Consider the following 20,120-nt stretch of genomic DNA (forward strand, 5'->3'; position numbering starts at 1 on the left):
TTAACACAATCGGGTGTTGTTCCACTAAGATTTTTTTTTGAACTTTTAGGACCTTTTTGGTTTTGTTTTTATTCAAATGTTTTCCGCGTTTGTTAGTTTTGAGCCTCATTTTTTTGATTTTCCGAATCGGAAAAATTAAAAATTATGATTTTTACTCAAATATTTTGAGAAATAACCACTTTCTAGAAAAAAATAAAATAAAAAGTCGACTTTTTTGGCTTCAAAATAGATATTTCTAAAAATATTTTGGTAGAAGTATTTTTTTTAAAACTTTTCTGATTCTTTTCGTCGAGACGAATTAATAATCCACAAAAATTGGACACAAAACAAACGAACGCAATTTTTTTTAAATAAGGACAAAACCTCAAAAAAAAAAAATACTAAAAATTAGGCGAAACAGGGCCTATGAACGAAATTGAGATTTTAATGCAAATTAGATGGACTAGTTCTAAAACTTAACCCAATAAAAAACGATTAAAGGCCGCGGGTCCGGATACTCGTATTGGGTTAGCCCAACTCAATCAAAACCCATTCATTTGAGCCCATACCCATAGCCACAAGCAAATCGTCATTGGGCTTTTTTTTTTTGCTTAAACGGGTCCAGTATCAGTTTGCTTCCTAGACGCCCTCTCTCTCTCTCTCTCTACGTTGCAGAAATGGCAGCATCAGCTCTCTCTCCTGCCCCTAGTCTCTCAATCTCCACTCGCTACCGAGCGTCGGCTCTCTCATCAGTTCCACAAAGGCATTTTACTCTTTCTCCTCTCTCTGCAGTTTGTATCCCTCGTTTTCAACAATTGCCGCTGATATTTACCCCGTGCCTGTTTTTAATGATTGAAATTTATCCGGTGCAGAAACTCAACAAGGTCTACAGCCTGTGCCTTTCCGTGCCCTAACGGTTACTCGAATATTGGTATATTGTTTTCGCAACTCTCTTTTTTTAAAAAAAAAAAAATCCTGGAACTTGGTTCTTTGATTAATTTTTTGAATTTGTTCTGGATAATGCGCTTTGATTGGTGCATTCATTTTCTGTGGATGCGTGCATATGTAAAATGTCACTTGTTTGAGAGAAATCTTGTGTCATTGTCAGGATTATCTAACGGAAAACGTGGAGTTCCTCTAACGCTCGGGAAGCGAGATTTTCGCGGCTCTACTACTGCAATGTTAGTTGCTTCTTTTATCTTACTGCTTTAGGTTCTGCGTAGGTAGGGCTGCAAACGAGCCGAGCCGAGCTTTATGGTGTTTGAGCTGGGCTCGTTTAGTAAACGAGCTGAAAACTAGAGCTCGGCTCATTTATAAATGTAGATGAGCTGAGCCTGACTAATTTCCTTAATGAGTGTCTTCAAAAGAGCCGAGCCTATAAAACTAGGCGAGCTGAGCTTTTGAGTGCGAGCTTGGCTCGTTTGGTAAAAGAGCCTAAAACTCGAGCTCGAGCTCACCTTGATTACTAAATGAGTTGAGCCGAGTCCCAAGTTGTTCGTGAGCAGTTCGGTTCGTTTGCACCCCTATGCATAGGTGGATAAGCGAGCGAATATGTATAGCATGTGTGTGTGGATCATTCCAGATGCAACAGTTAATTATGAGAACAATAGTGTTTGGTATGTATCTTCATCTATACACTGTCCCGATATCCCGATGGAACTTACTTTAATAGTCGCTCTTGAGCTGGTTATATCAGATTTTTTCCAGACTTAATTGACATCCAAATTGGTTTCTTCACTTGAACCTGATGAGAAAAAGATGGATCAGTTAGGACGTTTTGTGTAAGACGAATATCAGACATTGGCGGTAAATATGAATTTCTTTTCTGAGTATCGTAGACTTTGGCAAGAAACTCATAGATGAATTGGGACTACAATGGAACACTTTGGATTTGAAACTGACTAGTGACGAGCAATTTAGGCCATTTGGATGTTGTGGAATGAACTTGATAAAACTGAAGGGTAGATAAATTGGAGTTATATCACTCCATGCTCGATAGTAACAATAGTCTAGTTTAAAATCCTGAGGCCTAAATAGTGAAGTACAATTGTACGGCGCATTCAAAGCCATTTTTTTGGGGCTTTCTGCATTGAATTCTTCTTCACTCGAGGAAAAGAAATCCTACTAGGTGGTGCAGTTAGCAATGCCTTCAGAAACTTGCTCTACTATGTAAAAGATATGTGCAACTAATAATTGTTTATGACACAGGTTTAAAACCAATATGTTGGTTGAGCTGAATCCAATATAGGGCTTCAACTATGGTAATTTCGTTTATGTCTAGGTTTAACAGATTTTTCCATGAGAGGCATTTTGATACCATGCTGCAGTTTGTTGGGGAGGGTGTACATATTGTTTTGGTTTCGGTATTTTTTCGTCTCTGTTTTAAGCGCACAGATGAGGATTCTAAAGCTGGAGGAAAAAAAAAAAAAAAAAACCCTTTTCTGGGTTCTAACAATCTCTAAGAAGTAAGGGTGCTTCTTTTGTTTCTTGTAATGCAAGCGCTTATGCAGATGCCCGGTTTGGTGTTCACATCCCAAGAATATCCAATTTTGGAAAAAAAACTTTCAGAACTAGGTTATTTTAGCAAGTTATGATATGCTGCAATTGAAATCATTCCATTGAGACAAAATTCCATCAAACTTCGAAAAATGGATAGTTCTAGCTAACGGGAATCAGTTTACTCTTTCTGTTCTTGATTCTTTCATTGAAATCAGTTTTTGATGGTCTGCCAGTTTTCAAATGGATAATTTATAACATATAAAGTGATGTTTTCTGAAGTAGAATTACATCCGATAACAGTTATGGCACTATAAAGGCGTTTATGCCAGCTGTTATGACTCCAGTTGGACCAGTGGATCTTTCAGTAGTTTTATTCAGGAATCGCACAATCTTCATTGGGGAACATATAGACGCAATGGTTGCTCAGCGAGTTATATCCCAGCTTGTGACCCTGGCAGCTATAGATGATGCAGATATTTGGGTATGTACTTTTTTAACTTGTCACTCAGTTTCTTACTCTTTGTATTTTAGATACTGAAGCCATGAGGTTGATGTATCGTTTCCGCATTCTTCGTAATCATGATGCGGTTTTTTTTTAAACCATGTTAGGTGTATCTGAACAGCTATGGTGGGGACCCCTACTCAGTTTTTGCAATCTACGATTGCATGTCTTGGGTAAGAATGTGGAGATGATCTAACCTAATTTGCTCGTGAAGTGTCCCTCTCTTCTTGTTTTACCCTGAACACTGATATAGTCGTTAGTAGACAGTAGTTACATATTGGCATCAAATTGGGAGGGAAGGGAGTACCTAAGAAGCATGGACTCCTAGTACTACTTTGTGAATGAATCTTAGTTGCAAGATCCTCCTATGGGGTTATCGCTCCTCACTCCCAATTCTTCCTCCCTCTAACGCTCCCATCAATACAGAATCTTCCTCCCAATTTGGATCGATCTCAAAGAAACAAAAGAAAAGTTACCAATAGAAAATCACATACTCAATGATACACTCAGAAATTATTTTGATATAAGATATGTATTACAACCATGTAATTTTTTCATAGAACATATTTTTTGACTTAAAAATATATGGACGCTCCCACAAGCACTCCTAATCTTAGACTCTTCTATATGCCTTCGCTCCCATGCTTTTGCTCCCGCGTATGCCCGCACACTCACTTGATTCGCTTCATGCAACTTGAGGATGAATCTTTGTTGCTTTCATCAAATGCAGATTAAGATACACATTTATTTGTTCTAAGAATGTATGCTTCTGTGATATCTATATTTTGTTTGTAAGTTTATTCCTCCATCAAAAATTTACTTTCATTATTCTATTTTAGGTAAAACCCAAGGTTGGCACAGTATGTTTTGGAATGGCTGCAAGCCATGCAACACTTGTCCTTGCTGGTGGTGAAAAGGGTATGCGTTATTCAATGCCAAATGCACGTATTATGATTCAACAACCTCGGGGTGCATTGGGGGTATGAACTGAAATTTGGGCTAAGTTACTGCATTTTCTGGACCAACAATTGTTATGCAATAGTAGGATATCTTGAAAGATCTGTAATCCCCTTTGCATTGCTTGTGTGATTTTTTGATTTTTGGTATTTATCAAGACATTTTTTTATTTGTAGAAGTCTTGTTGAAGATATAAATAATAAAGTTGCCCCTCTCTAATTGCTTAAAGCTTTTAGATGAGTTAGTGGTTAACAATTTAATATGGTATCAGAGCATGCAATAGATCCTGTATTCGAACCTCACTGCCTACCGTGTGTTAAAATATTTACACGTATTTAGCCCCCTTATGGAGGAAAGCCTGGCTACATGTGAGGAAGGAGGCATGTTGAAGGTATAAATAATAGAGTTGCCCCTCTCTCTAATAGCTTAAGCTTTTATATGAGTTGGTAGTTAACAATTTAATATGTTAAGGAAATATAGTCTCACATTGCTTGTGAGTGGAAAGAGTGATCACTTAATATATGCTGGGACCTCTCCTCTCATTGCCAATTGATTTTGACTTGTGTTAGCAATCAACTACTAAAATGGCCACTAGTCAATTCTATGAGCACGACTATTTTTGGTCAATGTTCTAAAAGTTGCTGGGCGCTAGTCGGGCGGTTGGCCACCTTCGAGTGATTAATCCGTGCATATTAATTAATAATTGACGATTAATCATTAGTCGGGCCTAATCGGATAGGCCCCTCCAATGCCGATTAATTCCTTGTTTTAGAACACTGCTTTTGGTTCTACCTGAATGCTTATCAATCGTGTTAAGCTTGTTTTAGAACACTGCTTTTGGTTCTACCTGAATGCTTATCAATCGTGTTAAGTGAAATGTGACGCTTATTCATTTTTGAAATTTCATTTTTCAATCCCTCCTTGTTTTCTGTTAAATTTTATTAGCCCAATTGTGCCACATTTAATGTCTTTGTTCTTTGATTTTACATTTCAACATCTTGCAAATCATGAATGAAAATCCAGGATTACCAGATCAATTCCAAAATGACTAGATATGCTCCACTCACTTCCACAACATTTCTTATTCTTCTCATCCATTCTTAGGCCTGCTAAAACCATGTTCATATGCTATATTCATCAAAGTTGTCAAAACCGGATATGTGATTTTCCATTTGTGTTGGAATTGTACGTTAATAGGAGTAAATAGACGTTGAAGAATAGTAACACCTAATGTCAAATACAGAAACTATAAATAGAAAAGAAATTTTATTCACATAAAATTTCACATCTTTAACTACATTACATAATGAAGTGAGAAGTATTTGGCATTTGCAATTCAAATTACATCCCTTAAATTGCATGCTTTATAAGCATTGACGACCTATATGCTACCGAGACTAGAGAACTTAAAATGGATAAAGGAACAAAAATATGAGGTGTATTTTGAAGATGTAGTCCACTATTCATCCATCAAGTCAGTTGCCTTCGTATGCCATTTAGGTTTCAACATTTAATCTACAATTGTCAAACAATGTAATGATTTTCCCAAAAAGCAGTATGCGCATGGGGGGCTTTATAATACATGGATGTAAACTTTTGAAGTAATTTATCTCTAAGCGACAGAATTTGTCTCTTGGTAGTTGGCCATCCACTGCTCTTTCTTCCCTGTACTTGGCATACGACCCCATGGGCCTGACACTTTTGAACATTCTTCACATGCCGTATGCCAATGTTCCTGTGCACTTTTGAACATTCTTTACATGCATGGGAATTATAAATGTATCGTCAATCGTTGTTAGCTCCTTTAAAGCATGTTCATTTGTTGAATCTGTATCAGCACACGCATTTTGGTTAGTTTTATTGTGCGTACAGGCCCAATTGTGCTTTTGCTGCTTGTAGGGGGACTTTGTTGAAGTGAAGACACAAGTGAATGAAACAGTTTACACAAAAAATGTCAGTATCTCTTCCATACTCCCTTTGTGTGCTCTGCATGGTCTCTCTGAGTGATTATAGTACCATCTCATTATGTTCATTTAGTGAGTCAAATTTGGTCACATATGTAGGCATCTTGCTCATTTTCTTTTGGGTGTCCCTTGACCAATGAAACTGAAAGGCTTCTCTTTTGTTCTGTTTTTTTGGTGCAGAAAATCGACCTAATGTATGCTGCCTTTACCGGCCAACCTTTAGACCTAATACAAGCGTACACAGAAAGGGACCGATACTTTTCTGCTGCAGAGGTGAGATTACTCGATTTTAATTCTTATTGTAGTTTTGAGGGGAAGTCGTCATTGGCTATTCATGTTACTGACCTTCATTGTTAGTCCTCCCCATTCACCTTATTTTCATAGAGGGTGTCAATTTTTTCCATTTGACTAAACTAATTTTAAAAATGAATGGATGAATAACTTCATTGGATCATGACTCTACGTAATTACATGTTACTGATCTGGATTGTCAGCCTTTATCAGTCACCACACGTCCTCCTTTTTTGTGGAAGTGGTCAATCAGGAAGAACTAGGGAACAAGAATATTGTAACAGAAACAAGATGACTTACATTTGATAATGTCTAGAGAGATGACCGTTGTGGAACCGTGCAGACTTGGATCTTGCTCACGCGGATTTTGCAACCTTGAGCGATATATATCTTGTTCTATGATATGAACAGGTTGCTAAGAATTTAAGAGTTGCATGAACATTTGAAAGATGTGTTACTCCACTCAGTTCTTGGAAACTACTGTACTATCCCATATATTCTCATTTACTGCAATGTACCTCAGAGATAAATGTTTGTGCTTAGAAATAATTGTTTATGTTGGGCACTGTTTGGATAGCTGAATAATCGTTTTTGGTTTTCACACTTTTTCATCATGGTACTTTTTCAATTTGGTTCAATTTTTTTTTTTTTTTCAAAATATTTAGGTGCTCCAGTCTAGACAAACGCAAGCTAACCACATGCCAAAAAGTCACTTAAGAACATTTTTGTTTTTAGAACCTCGACAACCATGATTAATAGGTGTTCCCACTCTGTTAAGTTCCTGTATTCACAACTACTAGTGAGAATACATATATAACTAACCATTCTGCATATTGGCGAGTGTGTAGCAAATGGGATTCATATACTTCAGTATGCATTTACACTCTATTCAAACTTGTGTAGCTAGGAGGTGTAACCCCTAAGTTAATTAACTAATGCCCTTTGTTTGCAGGCTGCAGACTTCGGTCTCATTGACGGGCTCATGGAAACAGCATATTAAGCTAAGAGCCGTCCTATAGGTTCGTAAAATATCACAGAATTTTTTGGTGGAGGACAATGTTGATCAATGATCTGTATTTGTAATGTTCAACGAAAAACTGACCGGTACTACTTGTACAATGTTAGAATGCACTTTTTTTCTTTTTCTGAAATTCCTAATCGCGCAAACATTGATGTCTTGGGGTCGATTTACAATCGCAGGATGGCTCAATTCCTTTCTTCGATTGCAGCAGTTTTATTTACTTCTCAAAATCATGCAGTTTCCAAGATCAAATAGGCCTGATTTTCCTCATTTGGAGTTTGTAGACGAAATGATTTAAAGCTCGACTTGGTTTTCAAGTATAAAGAAAATGAAAATTCGATGAAAATATGTTTGTGTAGGCTATCTTCTGTTGGGCTGGACAAATGAATAGGCAGTCGTAATCATTTATGTTTTGCTTACCTTTGCACAACTAATTCCATTTCACTCTTGCTTTATCTTTCTTTCACTCAAATCCAAACATTGTCTGAAACAATTTTCCCTTCTTAGAACAAACAACAATAACATTGCAAGTACTGAGAGAGAGAGAGAGAGAGAGAGAGAGAGAGAGAGAGAGAGAGAGAGACTATTGTAGCATCTAGAAGCTAACATTATAGGCTATAAAGTACAACCTGTTCACCATAAACAGTTTGAAATAACCAACTTTTTACATGGTAAATGTTTGGAGTAAAAATATTTCCCCAGAATTGATGCATCTGTGAAGGATGAAGGATTATACCAAGTTTAAACTCCTCCAAATGTGATTACTCATTTACCTGAAGGGCAGGAGAAATGGAAAAAATCAGTCATGTTTTTCTAAATTCTTCTTAGAAGGGGAAGAAATTCATAGAATCAAAGTTAGAGTATTAAGGGGATTAGCAGTGATCAAGAGTTGAACCATTGACCTAAATAAACTTAGCCAAACACTCAACTAACTGGGCCCAGCTTGCAAGTTCTTCCGTAAGGGAATTTGACCAGGTTGCAAGTTTTTCATAAGGGAAATTGAACTTCAAATAACACAAGTCCAGACCTCACTTCCCTTATTTCTGCGAAAGAAGCCATACTTCATGGCATCTTTAAAGTTAAACTCGGATTCAACTCACCTACCGAATAAAACTCAAGCCGGTCCTATATCCCAATTGTACACTCAGTTAAGCTATCCTTGGTCTTCGGTCTTCTCATTTCTTTCACCTTACAAAATCTTATGGGCGCGCACAGAATCATTACCACATCAATTATGTTTCCCTTGTCTATCTTCAATAGGTGCCGCTTCTAATTCTTCCTCAATGTTTTTTATTCTTATTTTTTCTTTACCACCGTTGATCCATCTTTTTACCATTCTCATCCAACAATGCTCATTTTCTTGTTCGAGCAACACTCATTTTGTGAACACGTTATTCCTTAATCCTCCGACATTCAGTGCCATATATCATAGCGGATCTCTACCGACAATCATTTGTCTTTCATTACCTTCCCCCAATTGGCTTTCCGTGAGGAAGTAATTAAATGATACATAGGTTTAAGAAAGTAGCAATTGCACATCTTAAGATAACACTTACCGTAATTTTGGCGCACCATTATGAATTTCTGCATGGCTTTAACCAGGGAACCATATTTCATGGACTTCAATGGTCCCATGTGTCTGGAATAGACAAATAGATAAAATAAAATCACTTCCAAATTTAGTGCAATACAAAAGGAAGAAGTATATCTCATGAAGAAAAACCAAAAATTAAATGCTAGGTTAAAGAAAGAGATCTGCTGCTGTATGTTTTGTGCATTCGCCGAATATGCTCTTGATTAAACCACATATTTAATCAACGAAAGCACACAATATCTGCAAACACATTTTAATGATTTTATGTATGTAAACATGCAAATATGCATTATTTCGTCTAAATTATACAAACTAGACCACTCCTCAAAGATGCAAAGCTACAAGATTTACCTTCTCAGTATCTTGCTGTCTCTTCTTCGAAAAGACATACAAAGCAAGAAGCTTTAGATCAAGGTTTACGAATCAGTAAGCCTATGTAGCCTTCTAGAGTTAAGAGTGGTGACACTGTAGAATAGGCTCTTTTAATCCTGCGGGCTATTGAGCCTTAAAGAGCACACAGGAGATTGTGTGTGTGTGTGTGTGTGTGTGTGAGAGAGAGAGAGAGAGAGAGAGAGAGAGAGAGAGAGAGAGAGAGAGAGTCTTAAACAATCAAACCACCACTTGAGTGTTACGCTTTATCCTATTAAGTTACCAATTGTCCCACAAGCTTAAGCTGTTAGGAAATGTGGTCAACAATTTATTTCAAACTATCTAACACCCTCCCTCACGAGCAACCCCGTCTTGCATGGGGAGATGTAAATATCCATACATGTTGCGAAAGATTAAGAATGGGAAATCAATGCAAGTAGAGAGATTTGAACCCAAACCTTTCCCAACCTAAGTTGTGATACCATGTTAATTAATTAATTGTCCCAAAAGCTAAAGTTAGGGAATGGCCCCAACAATGTATATTGAGCTCTTAACAAAAGGCAAGTTGTAACGGTCTTCCGGCCCAAAGTTCAAGAATGAAGTCTAGGAGTAGATTCACAGAAATAACTAAGCTCCTTGTTTCCTGTTAAAAGGCAAAACACTTCTACACTTGACTTCCAACATAAAGGAAAATCAAAAAGGCAAGTAGGGACTTGAACTCGGAGCCTGTAACAGCAAACTCATAGACTCGCTTAAGTTATGACACCTTCAAATTCCCAATTATAGAAACAGCTCACTAGATGAGTAGATGTTCTATTATTTGTATCTTGGTAATCCCATCTATATGGTAAGTTCAATCTCCTAGCCACCTGGCCTCTATTCACCATCTCCTATGAGGCAGTTGACTGAAACAAAACAGTGCTTAAAGTTTCTTCAAAAGGTTCCTAACAACCCTTATATTTCAATGTAACCAGGAAAAAACTAATTCAGGGATTCTACGAAGGCAAAAGACTAACACAATCTCAGTGTACCGGATTCGCCATGCGGGGAAGCCCAGGTGGCATCTTGCAGGCCCGTAAACTAAAAGAAGATCAGGGTCTGGTCCTCCAGAACCTGAAAAAGGAAAACATTTTGTATTTTCTGTAGATGTTAATACCCAAAAGTTAGTGAAAGACAAAAAGTCAATGTGGAAGGAGCAAATGGAAACGAACCAACCAACAGTTTTTAGGGCCTCAGTCATGTCGGATTCTATGAAGATTGGCACCTTTTGATCTCTGCCCAAGTAGTACTTCACAAACAGTAAATTAGCCGATTTGGCTACTGCTTCCTTCCCATCAGAGTAGGAAGCAAATTCCAAATTTATATGCTTCTGGTCAAGTAGTGGATCATTTTTTATAGTTCCCTGGATAAAATGGAATAGTGGATGAGAGACAAGAACAGCCTAATTGGTGATGCTCCATTGGCTTACAAGTGGATCCTGATCATTAGCTTATATACACTGAATAAAACACAGTGAAGGGTCTTACATAACAAAATAATCTAGCCTCTTCGTGTGGGAACAAAAACAGGAAACAAGAAATACAATTTGTAAGAAGTCTAACCTAATCAAATCCGTTTAAAAGGAAGTGGCTGTTGCATAAACCTGATATTTGATAAAAGCATAACCAACCTGAACCAACATAAACTGATGGACTAGATAATCTAACAAAAAATTGGCCATATCTGAAGCTTAATAACCAGATTAATATGAGTACTCATCACACTAACCAACCTCCTTAAATTTGACCCCAAAAAAAAAAAGAGTTTAATTAGATAGAAGTGACCAGTGAAAGAGGAACTACGACAGCACAGCTGAAAGACTATACCTTGGACAATTTTGCAACATCTAATCTCTCCAGTATGGCTTCCTTGGATTTCTTCAGCACTCCTAAAAGACAAAAGACAAAAAAAAATAAAAAATAAAAAATCCAAGGACATGGATAAAAAGTTGCAGGAATTTTGGCTGTAACTAGGTACATGAAAAAAAAAAGAACAACGGTACTCAGTTTCACCAAAGCGCCCTTACCTTCAGCATCATATAGGCAGACATTCTTCACACCAATAGCGGAGAGCCAATGTAGAAGTTCAATAACTTTTGAAGTCTGGTGAACTTCTTCACTGTCAACAACCACCGCCAGGTACTGTAGTCTATCCAAATTAAGGGATTTGTACCCCTTCATTAAACCACTAGAAATGAAATAGCTTTCGATCACATGAGCTATACATTGTGCACAGTACCATATGCTGATGACAAAATGTAGGATGTGCCAGAGTACTGGAAGCACAAGATTGCCAATCTGCAGAAAAATTCAAAGACAAAATCAGCTTCTAACGTGTTGTGTGAATGATATACAAGGAAGATCAGTAGATGCAACGGTTAATAAAAAAACAATAGTTGTTGGTCATGGAAATGCTTGGAGGAGGGAAAGACCAACATTGACATGTATATGAATTAGTCAAATTTCGGATCGCTCGGTATCTTTAGGGTCTAATATCCACAAGCGGGGGGCCTAATTAGAGTCAGTGGCAAAGCACAGTATGAAGCGGCCCAACATAGGAATTGATAGCATACGGGTGGGAGTCGAACCCCTGACACAAGGTTCCCCAAGGCCCCTTCCTCGTTGCCAAGTGATTACTAGTTGGAATCTTGGATTAATGGATAGTCTGATTGAAATGAGAACAGAATACATAGAATACATAGATCGTTAGAAGGAATTCTAGTATACATGTAGATAAGTACACCAACGAATTGTCCAATTTCCTCTATGGGGAAGAAAGACAATCTCCCCCACCTTGGGATTATTAAATTGAGCAAAAAACACAGCCCTTGACAGAGCAGAACGGTGAAAAAGGATATGCATGTAACCAACCACAATTGATTGAGACACAAGGCTTAGTTTGGCATGGTTTGCCAATGACCTTAATTGTCCCACCGAAGCCAAAAATGACCCAAAGACTAAAATACAAAAATTATGATAAGATGATCCAAGTACTAACACAAATAGGAGTCAAGAAATCTGGGATCCGACAAAGAAAAATCTATGCTTCTTAACTTATTTTCCGCGACCAAAAAGAGAGGAGTCTCAAATGACAAGAGCATCCTGGACATCCAATATCTGTAACCTTGCATTGAGCTAAAACGCTTATTACTCTGTAGTCATCTCACAGTTAACTGACCAGACCTCCTCTAAAAAGGATTCTGAAATGTGTCAACTATTTTAGTTAATCAATGTGTAGGTATATGTATATATGCATAGTCCAAGTTAATATTGTAAATAAATGATTATTACGAAACACTCACTTGACCAGTCCAGCAAAAAACCTTCTGCACTTCATCTTCTGCGTCCATAACTCTACAAACCAAAAAAACAATTCGTGACAAACCAACAAAAATGAAAGCATTTCTCTTCAACTTTCACCAGTCAATTATATACTAGTATATCCTCAAACCACAATGAACCACCCAATTTTCGGAATAATCACATATAAACCAAGATATGAAAATGCTTTTTAAAAGTGTATTTTCGCACTTACATGCATTAGAAAGTTAGAAAAAGGAGTTAAAAATGAAACAACAACGATTTAGTGGCAGTGGGGTCAAGGTATACCTAGAGCATATAGTTTGTTATTCGTCCTTGATAATCATAGCCAAACAAACACTAAAATGCTAAACAAAAAATTTAATCAACAGATCCATAGTTTGTTCTACTTAATAATTTTTGTCCACACAGTAGTTTATCATAAACCTGATTGACTCAAAATTTCTAAGTTCCAAAAAACTCAACAATCGGGCCATATTTGTACAAAGCATCATGGAGCTTCTAGAGTGCAACAAAAGTCTCATTTAACACTGCATTAACAGTTTCTTCACTTTCTTGTGACAAAATGCATGAGCCATTTCTTCAACCTGGAAAGGAATTTAAGCGAAGAGCCACACAAATGAAGTTTCTGCTACTTGAAACACGGGAAAAATGATTCCACTGAAGGTTGGAAATATACTATACCAAAACAGAACCATAAAGAAATTACAACCAAAGATATTTCTTCGTTTTTGCCCCAACTAAAAAAGGGCTCGTATTCATCTCAACCTCAAGTCTCACAATGTATGTTCGGTTGTTCCAGCAGACAGTTTGAAGGCTTCAAACACCCCGGAGAGAGATTTCCAGTTGCTCAATCTTCTTAGCTAGGTCATGTTTCCCACAATTCTTCAACCCATCAGTAACCATATCAAATGTTCGCGACATGGGTGACAAATTAAACTCTGTCATCTCCATCAGATAATTTGCTGCCTCTAGAAATCTACCTCCACGACCGCACCATGTTATCAACATGGTATAGATAGGCCTATTGGGCGATCCACCCTTTACCTTCATGTCACTGAAAAAACAGAATGCATCATCAAATTGGCCTTTCCTACAAAGTGCCTTGAGAATCGGGGCATACAGACTAGGAAATGGCTTTTGCCCAGCTTCCATGGAACGATGGAGAATCCCAAAAGCCTCATCGACCCTACCCACTTTTGAAGCAGCAGTTATCATAATTTTGTAAGTGTCAGTTTTTGGACAAAGACCCAATCCGCACACACTGTGGTATAAGTCAATGCAAAAGTCGACCTCACCAGATTTTAGCAGAGCTTCCGCTAAAGAATTGAAGGTTTCAATGTCTGGCACAAAACCCTCTTTAGTCATCTTCCTGACTAACTCTTTAGCTGCTTCAAGATAACCCGCATTTAGCAACCCATCGATGAGAAGATCACGTCCCCGAACTGGAGGATTGAAACCCTTTCGACTCATCTCCTCCAAGAACTGTTGTGCCTCCCTCATCTTCCCGGCCGAGCACCACCCATTAACGAGAATCGAGTACGTGCTCTTATCAGGCTTAACGCCTTTTCGGATCATCCTTCGAATCAGAGCATATGCTCCCTGAAAATTCTTGACTTGGCAGAGCGCAAACAGGAGGGAGTTGTAGATTTGCGAGGTTTGGGGGCAATCAAAGGCTTTGGCAGTCTTATTGAACAGCTCAAGGGCTTGGTCGATGAGGCCGTGGTTTCCATACTGTTGGATGATGAACGAGACAAGATCAGGTGAGAGAGGGAGCTTATGGGTGGTTTTCATTTCCTGGGCGACTTTCCACATGGTTTCCCAGTGCCGGGTTCGTGCCAAGGTGCGGAGGAGCTCGTCGAATTCAGCGGTGGTCGGGTCGTACGAAGGGTGTTGGGTGCGAACCCAGTTGAAGAACCGGAAGGACTCGGAACCGCAGTTGCAGCAGTTGCGGAGGACGCGGTAGACGAGCTCCGAGTTGACAACCGCGGCGGATAGCCGCATCTTGTTTAGGGTTCGCTCCAAGTAGATGTCACGCCGGACTATGTTGGATATGTGGTGGATAACTGCGAAATAGTCATCATTGTTGGGTATACCCCTCCCCCCTCCGCCACCACTGCCACCGCCACCGACCCTTGTGGCTTTGCCGCTTCCATGTTCAGCAGCAGTAGTCAGGGTTTTGAGGAACCCGAGGAAGGCAGATGTGGTGGCCGCGGAGGAGGGTTTACCAAGAAAGTTGATACTTTTTGCGAATTGGGTTTGCATTTTTCGGCCCTGTTGTGGAGAGAGAGAGAGCAATTTGATGAGGCAAACTCTTCTTCCCCGGTAAGTGGACGGTGGAATTGGTACCAAGATACGAGCTACGCGTACGGTGCCCCAACACAAGTCATAACAAAAAATTCTCTTCTCCCACACAAAGTGGATGGTGGAATTGGTCCCAGATAAGTCGGGGGAAGCGTAAGCTGGCTCACATGTTATCAAAACAAATCTTCTTCTCCCCCACAATCACCAACCATGACTACTACTCTGGGACAATACTGCAACTAAGTTGGGGTGTCAAACTACTTGTATATGTTAACGATGAACTACATCAATCTCCACAATCGATATATATCAAGTAGGAGTATTTATTGACTACAAAACAGATGGAGATTGAGATTTGAGAGATGGGGGTATACTACCTTGTATGCTTGTGATTGACGACGGCAACGGCCCGAATTCAAAAGGGAGCTGCGCCTTCGCCGGTCGCCGCCTCACCGAGCGGCCGGAAGATTTTGGGGATTTAGCAGAAAAGATTCTCCCTTTTTTTGTTAAACCCAGCCAACAAATGACGCTTGAATTCTTGGGGCTTCTTGCAAGCCGGCCCTTTAGGCCCCGTTTGATAAACGGATTGGTGGTTGGAATTGGACTGCTAAGGTGATGATATTAGTAATTTTTTGTTTGGTTTTCAAAATTGGTCCGGATTGGTAGTCCCATAGGATGAACAATCCGGCCTATAAGGATATTAGCAATACCCGTGGGACTTGGTATTCGCATTTCAATTCCAACACCTTCTTGTGGGGCTCCGTTCTGGATGGTTCGTACTTTCACTATGTTGGTTCGAAATTAGCTCCTGGCTCCTTGCTCAGTCCTGCAAAACGAAACACGACTAAGAGACCATGCCGGAGGTTCTCCGGGATGGCCCTCCGGTGCAAGAGTCAGTTTGCTTGCCCGGAAGAGTTAGGAATTGAGAGCTAGGGTTTTGTTTGAGCATACCTTTTCCAAGTAGGCATAATGGGATATTTATAAGGAACCCTTAGCTTGGTCTCCAAGATTGCACCAACGCTCAACACGCGTCGGCTGATGTCACTGTTGCATCACGTTTAGGGTTTTACAACCGTTTTCATGATGAGCTGGCACCTTCACGTGCCACCATCATTATCCTCGTAACCGTTTGGATGATGTCACGACCATCATCATTGCCATGGTTACTGTTCTGATGCGGATGAGCTGGATTGTCGGCCAAGCCATGCTCGGCACCGAGCATGTTGTGGGACCTTTGGCAGCTAACCAAACGAACGTATCTTCCACCCCGAGCAGGTGCAGGGAATGGAGAATTAAAGGAAGTGGTAATTGGCGGGACCCTCGGCTACAGGGACCCTCGGCTACGGTTGCTGTTCCGAACGTCCGAAGAAAGACGTCTTGGAGTTGAAAGGAATACTGGATTACGTTCGGAAGCTGCTCGAGCCATTTGCTCGGCCTGTTACAATAGCCCCTCAACCCATGCCGAAGCTCTTTAATTGGTATGGGTTGATTTAAGATTTGGCCGAGCTTGAACCTTCGACAGATTAATCCGAGCCTCACATAAAGTGACAGTTGTCGAGAATTTGAACGGGTGTGTCAGTTGAAAGGACGTCTTGGCAGACGAGGAGACGGCTGGCATGGGCAAGGACTTCAGTCGCCACGTGTCACGTAGTGGTTAGCGAGGGGTTCGGCGGTGAAATGATGGGCGGGAAATTCGAAAAGGCCCGCTCCGCTTATAAATACCGGTGAAGGAGGAGAGAGAAAGTTCTTCTGCACTTCCTCTCTCTAGCGCTTGGAGCTTCTCTCTCTACAATTCCGTTCCAGAACACAACTTAAATCCAGATCTTCAACTTCAAGCCACATTCCAACAGAGATCTTCAGGTACGTCATCGATTCCTGTCGTTTTACTCTTTCTCTTGCTTTTCATGCTCATTTTCTGGGTTTTTTTTTTTTTTGGGGGGGGGGGGGGGGGTATGAACAGTAGAGTATTGGGAAGAATGATGATGTTCATCTCTGAACTCAACTTGTTCTTCCGAGCCCCCATAGGATGTCTGGGGCTTGCCGAACGATTTCTTTTGATGGGGATAAATAACCGAACGATCCCCAATTCTCTTGTTTTCCGAACGTAGGGAGTCTTTAAAGAAGTACCGAGCCCATTATAGGTTAGCATATGACTCGTGAGCCGATAAGACGAACCGAACTTCCAAACGATTTTCTTTTGCCAACGCAGATTTCAATAGCTTAATACCCCTTTGTTCTTTTCCTAGGTCTGGCTCACGAGGTCATCGACGTGTCTTCAGACTCGGATTGCTCGGAGACCGAATCCGATCGTCAATTCATCAGCGAACTTCTCGAGCTGCGTAGGTTGAGGAGTAGCCGAGCAATAGTATCATCTTCAACAAGGATGTCGGTGACTTCTCCCGTATTCGACGACTCTAACGCCGAACGAGATTACGAGTATGCTGCCGACGACTTCCTCACGGAGCCCGAGATAAGTTTCTCTCCGGAAACCCAGTCTGAAACCGAGCCACAGGTGGGGCAAGAAGCCAAGTCAAGGCTTATGTCAGGAGCCGAAGCTTCGACATCGGCTCCGGGCGACGCCGACCTTTTTGAGAAGGGCTTGCTATGTCCCTACGCTCACTATTTCAGTGGCAGCCCTGGGGAGTACGCAGCATTCCGAACGAAATACAATATTCCCGAGGATGTTCTGATTCACAGAGTCAAGAGCACTGACATAAAAGACCATAGGGATCACCGTCCCGAGCATATAACCGTGCCCCTAATGGCCATTTGCGAGGCCGGGCTTCGGTTCCCAATTCACCCCTTCCTTAGGGAAATTCTTTGGAAATTCAGTTTAGCACCCCATCAACTCGCGATCAACAGTTACCGAATCAGTATGTCGGTAATTGCCTTGATCGAGAGTCAAGATTTGGACTTCACGCCGACGGACCTCTTTTTCACATACACCATGTCCAGACATGGGAAATCTGGCCGTCGGTATTTGTCGACGCGTCCTAAAAAGGAGCCTCTAATAGACGGACTTTCGGATACCGACAAATGGGCTGATTTTTACCTCGAAATGCACGGAAACTTCGAGTTCGGCGACGGTCTCCGTCGATTCACCATTTCGAAAGTAGCTGATACGAGAGGTGATCAGACCGAACGTGCTTAAGTCATTTATTAAGTTCTACTTTTGTCTTCTTTTCTGCTTAGGGTATTTCTTGAATTGTTGTTGTTTTTGCAGAGCTCGGCCCTATTTCCAAGGGACTTAACACCAACTCTCGGGAGAAGGCGACCGAGACGCTGCTTGCCTAGGTTTGCCGTCACGCTCCGACCCTTCTTGATTACCGACCCTCCTACAAAGGTGTGCTGAGGAGGAAGGAGAAAGGGAAAGCGGTCGCTCAGAGCAAGAAAAAGACATCCAGTGCTCCAGCTGCCGAGGCTGTACAAAAGAAGAAAGGAAACTCCAACGCCGTCGGAATCCGAAAGAAGAGGCAATAGGGGGGAGTGAAATTACTGAGGATTGGATTCACAGCAGAGGAGTGGCTTACTCCGTTCGATTCTGCCGAACTTCTCCAGCCCTCTTTTGAAGATATGTCAAGAAGGAACATTCCAAGGCCAGTGATCCCAACAAAGTCGGCTAATCTTGGCCGAAGCCGAAGCTCTTCTGAGCAGCAGGGTCAGAAGGAGAAGAGGCAGAAAACGTCAGAGGACGTTGTTCTGCCGACCACTTCTCAGTCTGTGCCTCTTGACACTGTCCCAGCCCCTCTATCAAAGGATTAGGGGAATCTTGTTGAACCACACATTGATCTTACTGATCCAGCAACCGAGGCCGCCGTCCGTCGCCAGTTCAGCCCTTCATACACGATGCCTGATGGCAGGGTTCTGCTTCAAAACGACTCGGTCAAAGAAGAGCTGAACCTTGCTATCACACTTCTGAGGGGGCTGGCTCTGCCGAGGGATTATGATCAGGTTCCAACCGACCTTCTTCCAGGACTTGGTGAGATGTGTTCTCATCTTGTTCAGGTTTGTTCCCTTCTCTCTTTTCTCTATCTTTTTCCTATTTATTTCCTCTCTTTTTTGATTTTGCTCTTTTGATTAGGCTGGGCAAGCTGCGCTGAAGGCGTATGACAAAGCTTCCAAAGTCTCTGCCGAACAAGAGAGGTATAGGTCTGACCGAGATTCCTGGCGAACCAAGTTTAGGATCTCGGAGCAGCAGGTCAAGGACGAGGAGGTCGAGATGGAGAGGTTGAAGAAGGAGCTTGCTGAAATTAGAGTCGCTGCCGAGACTGCTGAGGCCGAAGTGAAAAAGCTGAAGGGGGAGGAGAAAGAGAAGATTACGGCTGCCGACGCCCGTGGTTATGAGGCCGGGATCCAAAGAGCCGCCCTAGAGTACACCTAGGTTGCTCATAAGATGGTCAACGACGAGCTTGAAGCTCGGTTACCTGACTTCTTCAGGCTTGGATATGCTGCCAGTGCCGACGCGATGGCTGGTGTAATGGCAATCAGCCCGAGTCTGGCTTCCTTAAGCAGCTGCCCGAGCCCACCGTGCCTGATCTTGACCTTCCTTATACTGAAGAGGAATGCCAACCCTTGCCTCCCGAGGATGAAGATGAAGAGATGACCGACGCGCCTTTGGCCGATCAACTGGAGAAGGCTGGTGAAGGTGACAGCCATCCCAAGGCACAAGACAAAGTTGCCGAAGATACCCCAATTTAGGATTTTCCTTAAGTTTTATTTTGTTTCTGAGTATTTTGAAATTTGTTTTTTGGACTGGATGGCACCGAACGTTTGGAATTTTGCCATACCAGATGTAATAGGTTTAAGGGGGGTCGGCATCGAACGTTTTACCAAGCCGAGCCCTCTTGGTAGGAGTTTCTGAATTTCAAGTTTATGTTTAAATGACTTAGAAGAAATTCTCAACTTTGTTTCTGTACTGAATATTTCTCTATGCCTTAGAAATATTTTCTGATTTTGGCCGCCGAAGGTCAAGCAACCTTGGTTTGTTTTCAAGGTTTTGGTAATTACTCATGATAACCCCTACTTTGGTGTAAGGCTCGGCTCAAAATGCCAGTCTTATGCCAAGGTAATAGGTGGGGTAATTGTTTGGTGTGGCCATTTAGTTCAAGTCAAATTATGAACATAGCCGTGCTGAGGACAAACTTTCAGGTTTATCTATTGTTTTGTGTTTGGACTTCAAGTTGTTCGAGTTGTTTATGATTTACTTGTAACAGCCCCTACGCTGGTATAAGGCTTGGCTCAAAATGCCAGCATTGTACCAATGTAATATGTTAAGTAAATA

General features: G+C 41.0%; 2 protein-coding genes across 10 annotated transcripts; one reads left to right on the forward strand and one right to left on the reverse strand.

The window, feature by feature from the left end:
• Positions 1 to 586: 586 nt before the first annotated feature.
• LOC131327308 (ATP-dependent Clp protease proteolytic subunit 6, chloroplastic) lies at positions 587 to 7,377 on the forward strand. 6 transcript variants are annotated; one of them, XM_058360408.1, is made up of 9 exons: positions 587 to 742; positions 852 to 910; positions 1,088 to 1,160; positions 2,761 to 2,959; positions 3,088 to 3,153; positions 3,820 to 3,960; positions 5,837 to 5,890; positions 6,082 to 6,174; positions 7,145 to 7,377. In XM_058360408.1, the coding sequence occupies exons 1-9, from the start codon at positions 657 to 659 to the stop codon at positions 7,190 to 7,192; spliced, it is 819 nt and encodes a 272-aa protein (XP_058216391.1). In that variant the 5' UTR covers positions 587 to 656; the 3' UTR covers positions 7,193 to 7,377. The 6 variants fall into 6 exon arrangements, with proteins under 6 accessions (XP_058216391.1, XP_058216392.1, XP_058216393.1 ...); XM_058360409.1 differs by having other exon boundaries at positions 2,779 to 2,959; XM_058360406.1 differs by having other exon boundaries at positions 617 to 743; positions 832 to 910.
• A 420-nt stretch (positions 7,378 to 7,797) lies between these two features.
• On the reverse strand, positions 7,798 to 15,430 carry LOC131327307 (pentatricopeptide repeat-containing protein At5g18390, mitochondrial-like). 4 transcript variants are annotated; one of them, XM_058360404.1, is made up of 8 exons: positions 15,217 to 15,430; positions 12,517 to 12,568; positions 11,242 to 11,512; positions 11,042 to 11,103; positions 10,392 to 10,578; positions 10,193 to 10,289; positions 8,770 to 8,852; positions 7,798 to 7,986 (listed from the first exon to the last, which is right to left on the reverse strand). In XM_058360404.1, exons 2-8 carry the CDS (start codon positions 12,562 to 12,564, stop codon positions 7,979 to 7,981), a joined length of 756 nt encoding a protein of 251 aa, XP_058216387.1. In that variant the 5' UTR covers positions 12,565 to 12,568; positions 15,217 to 15,430; the 3' UTR covers positions 7,798 to 7,978. The 4 variants fall into 4 exon arrangements, 3 of the variants coding, with proteins under 3 accessions (XP_058216387.1, XP_058216388.1, XP_058216386.1); XM_058360405.1 differs by lacking the exon at positions 15,217 to 15,430 and adding an exon at positions 13,304 to 14,810; XR_009200262.1 differs by lacking the exons at positions 7,798 to 7,986; positions 8,770 to 8,852; positions 10,193 to 10,289; positions 10,392 to 10,578; positions 11,042 to 11,103 and having other exon boundaries at positions 11,426 to 11,512; positions 13,304 to 15,405.
• Between the last annotated feature and the right edge of the window lie 4,690 nt (positions 15,431 to 20,120).

This window comes from Rhododendron vialii, chromosome 5a (genome assembly GCF_030253575.1).
Source record: "Rhododendron vialii isolate Sample 1 chromosome 5a, ASM3025357v1".
Classification (NCBI taxonomy): domain Eukaryota; kingdom Viridiplantae; phylum Streptophyta; class Magnoliopsida; order Ericales; family Ericaceae; genus Rhododendron; species Rhododendron vialii.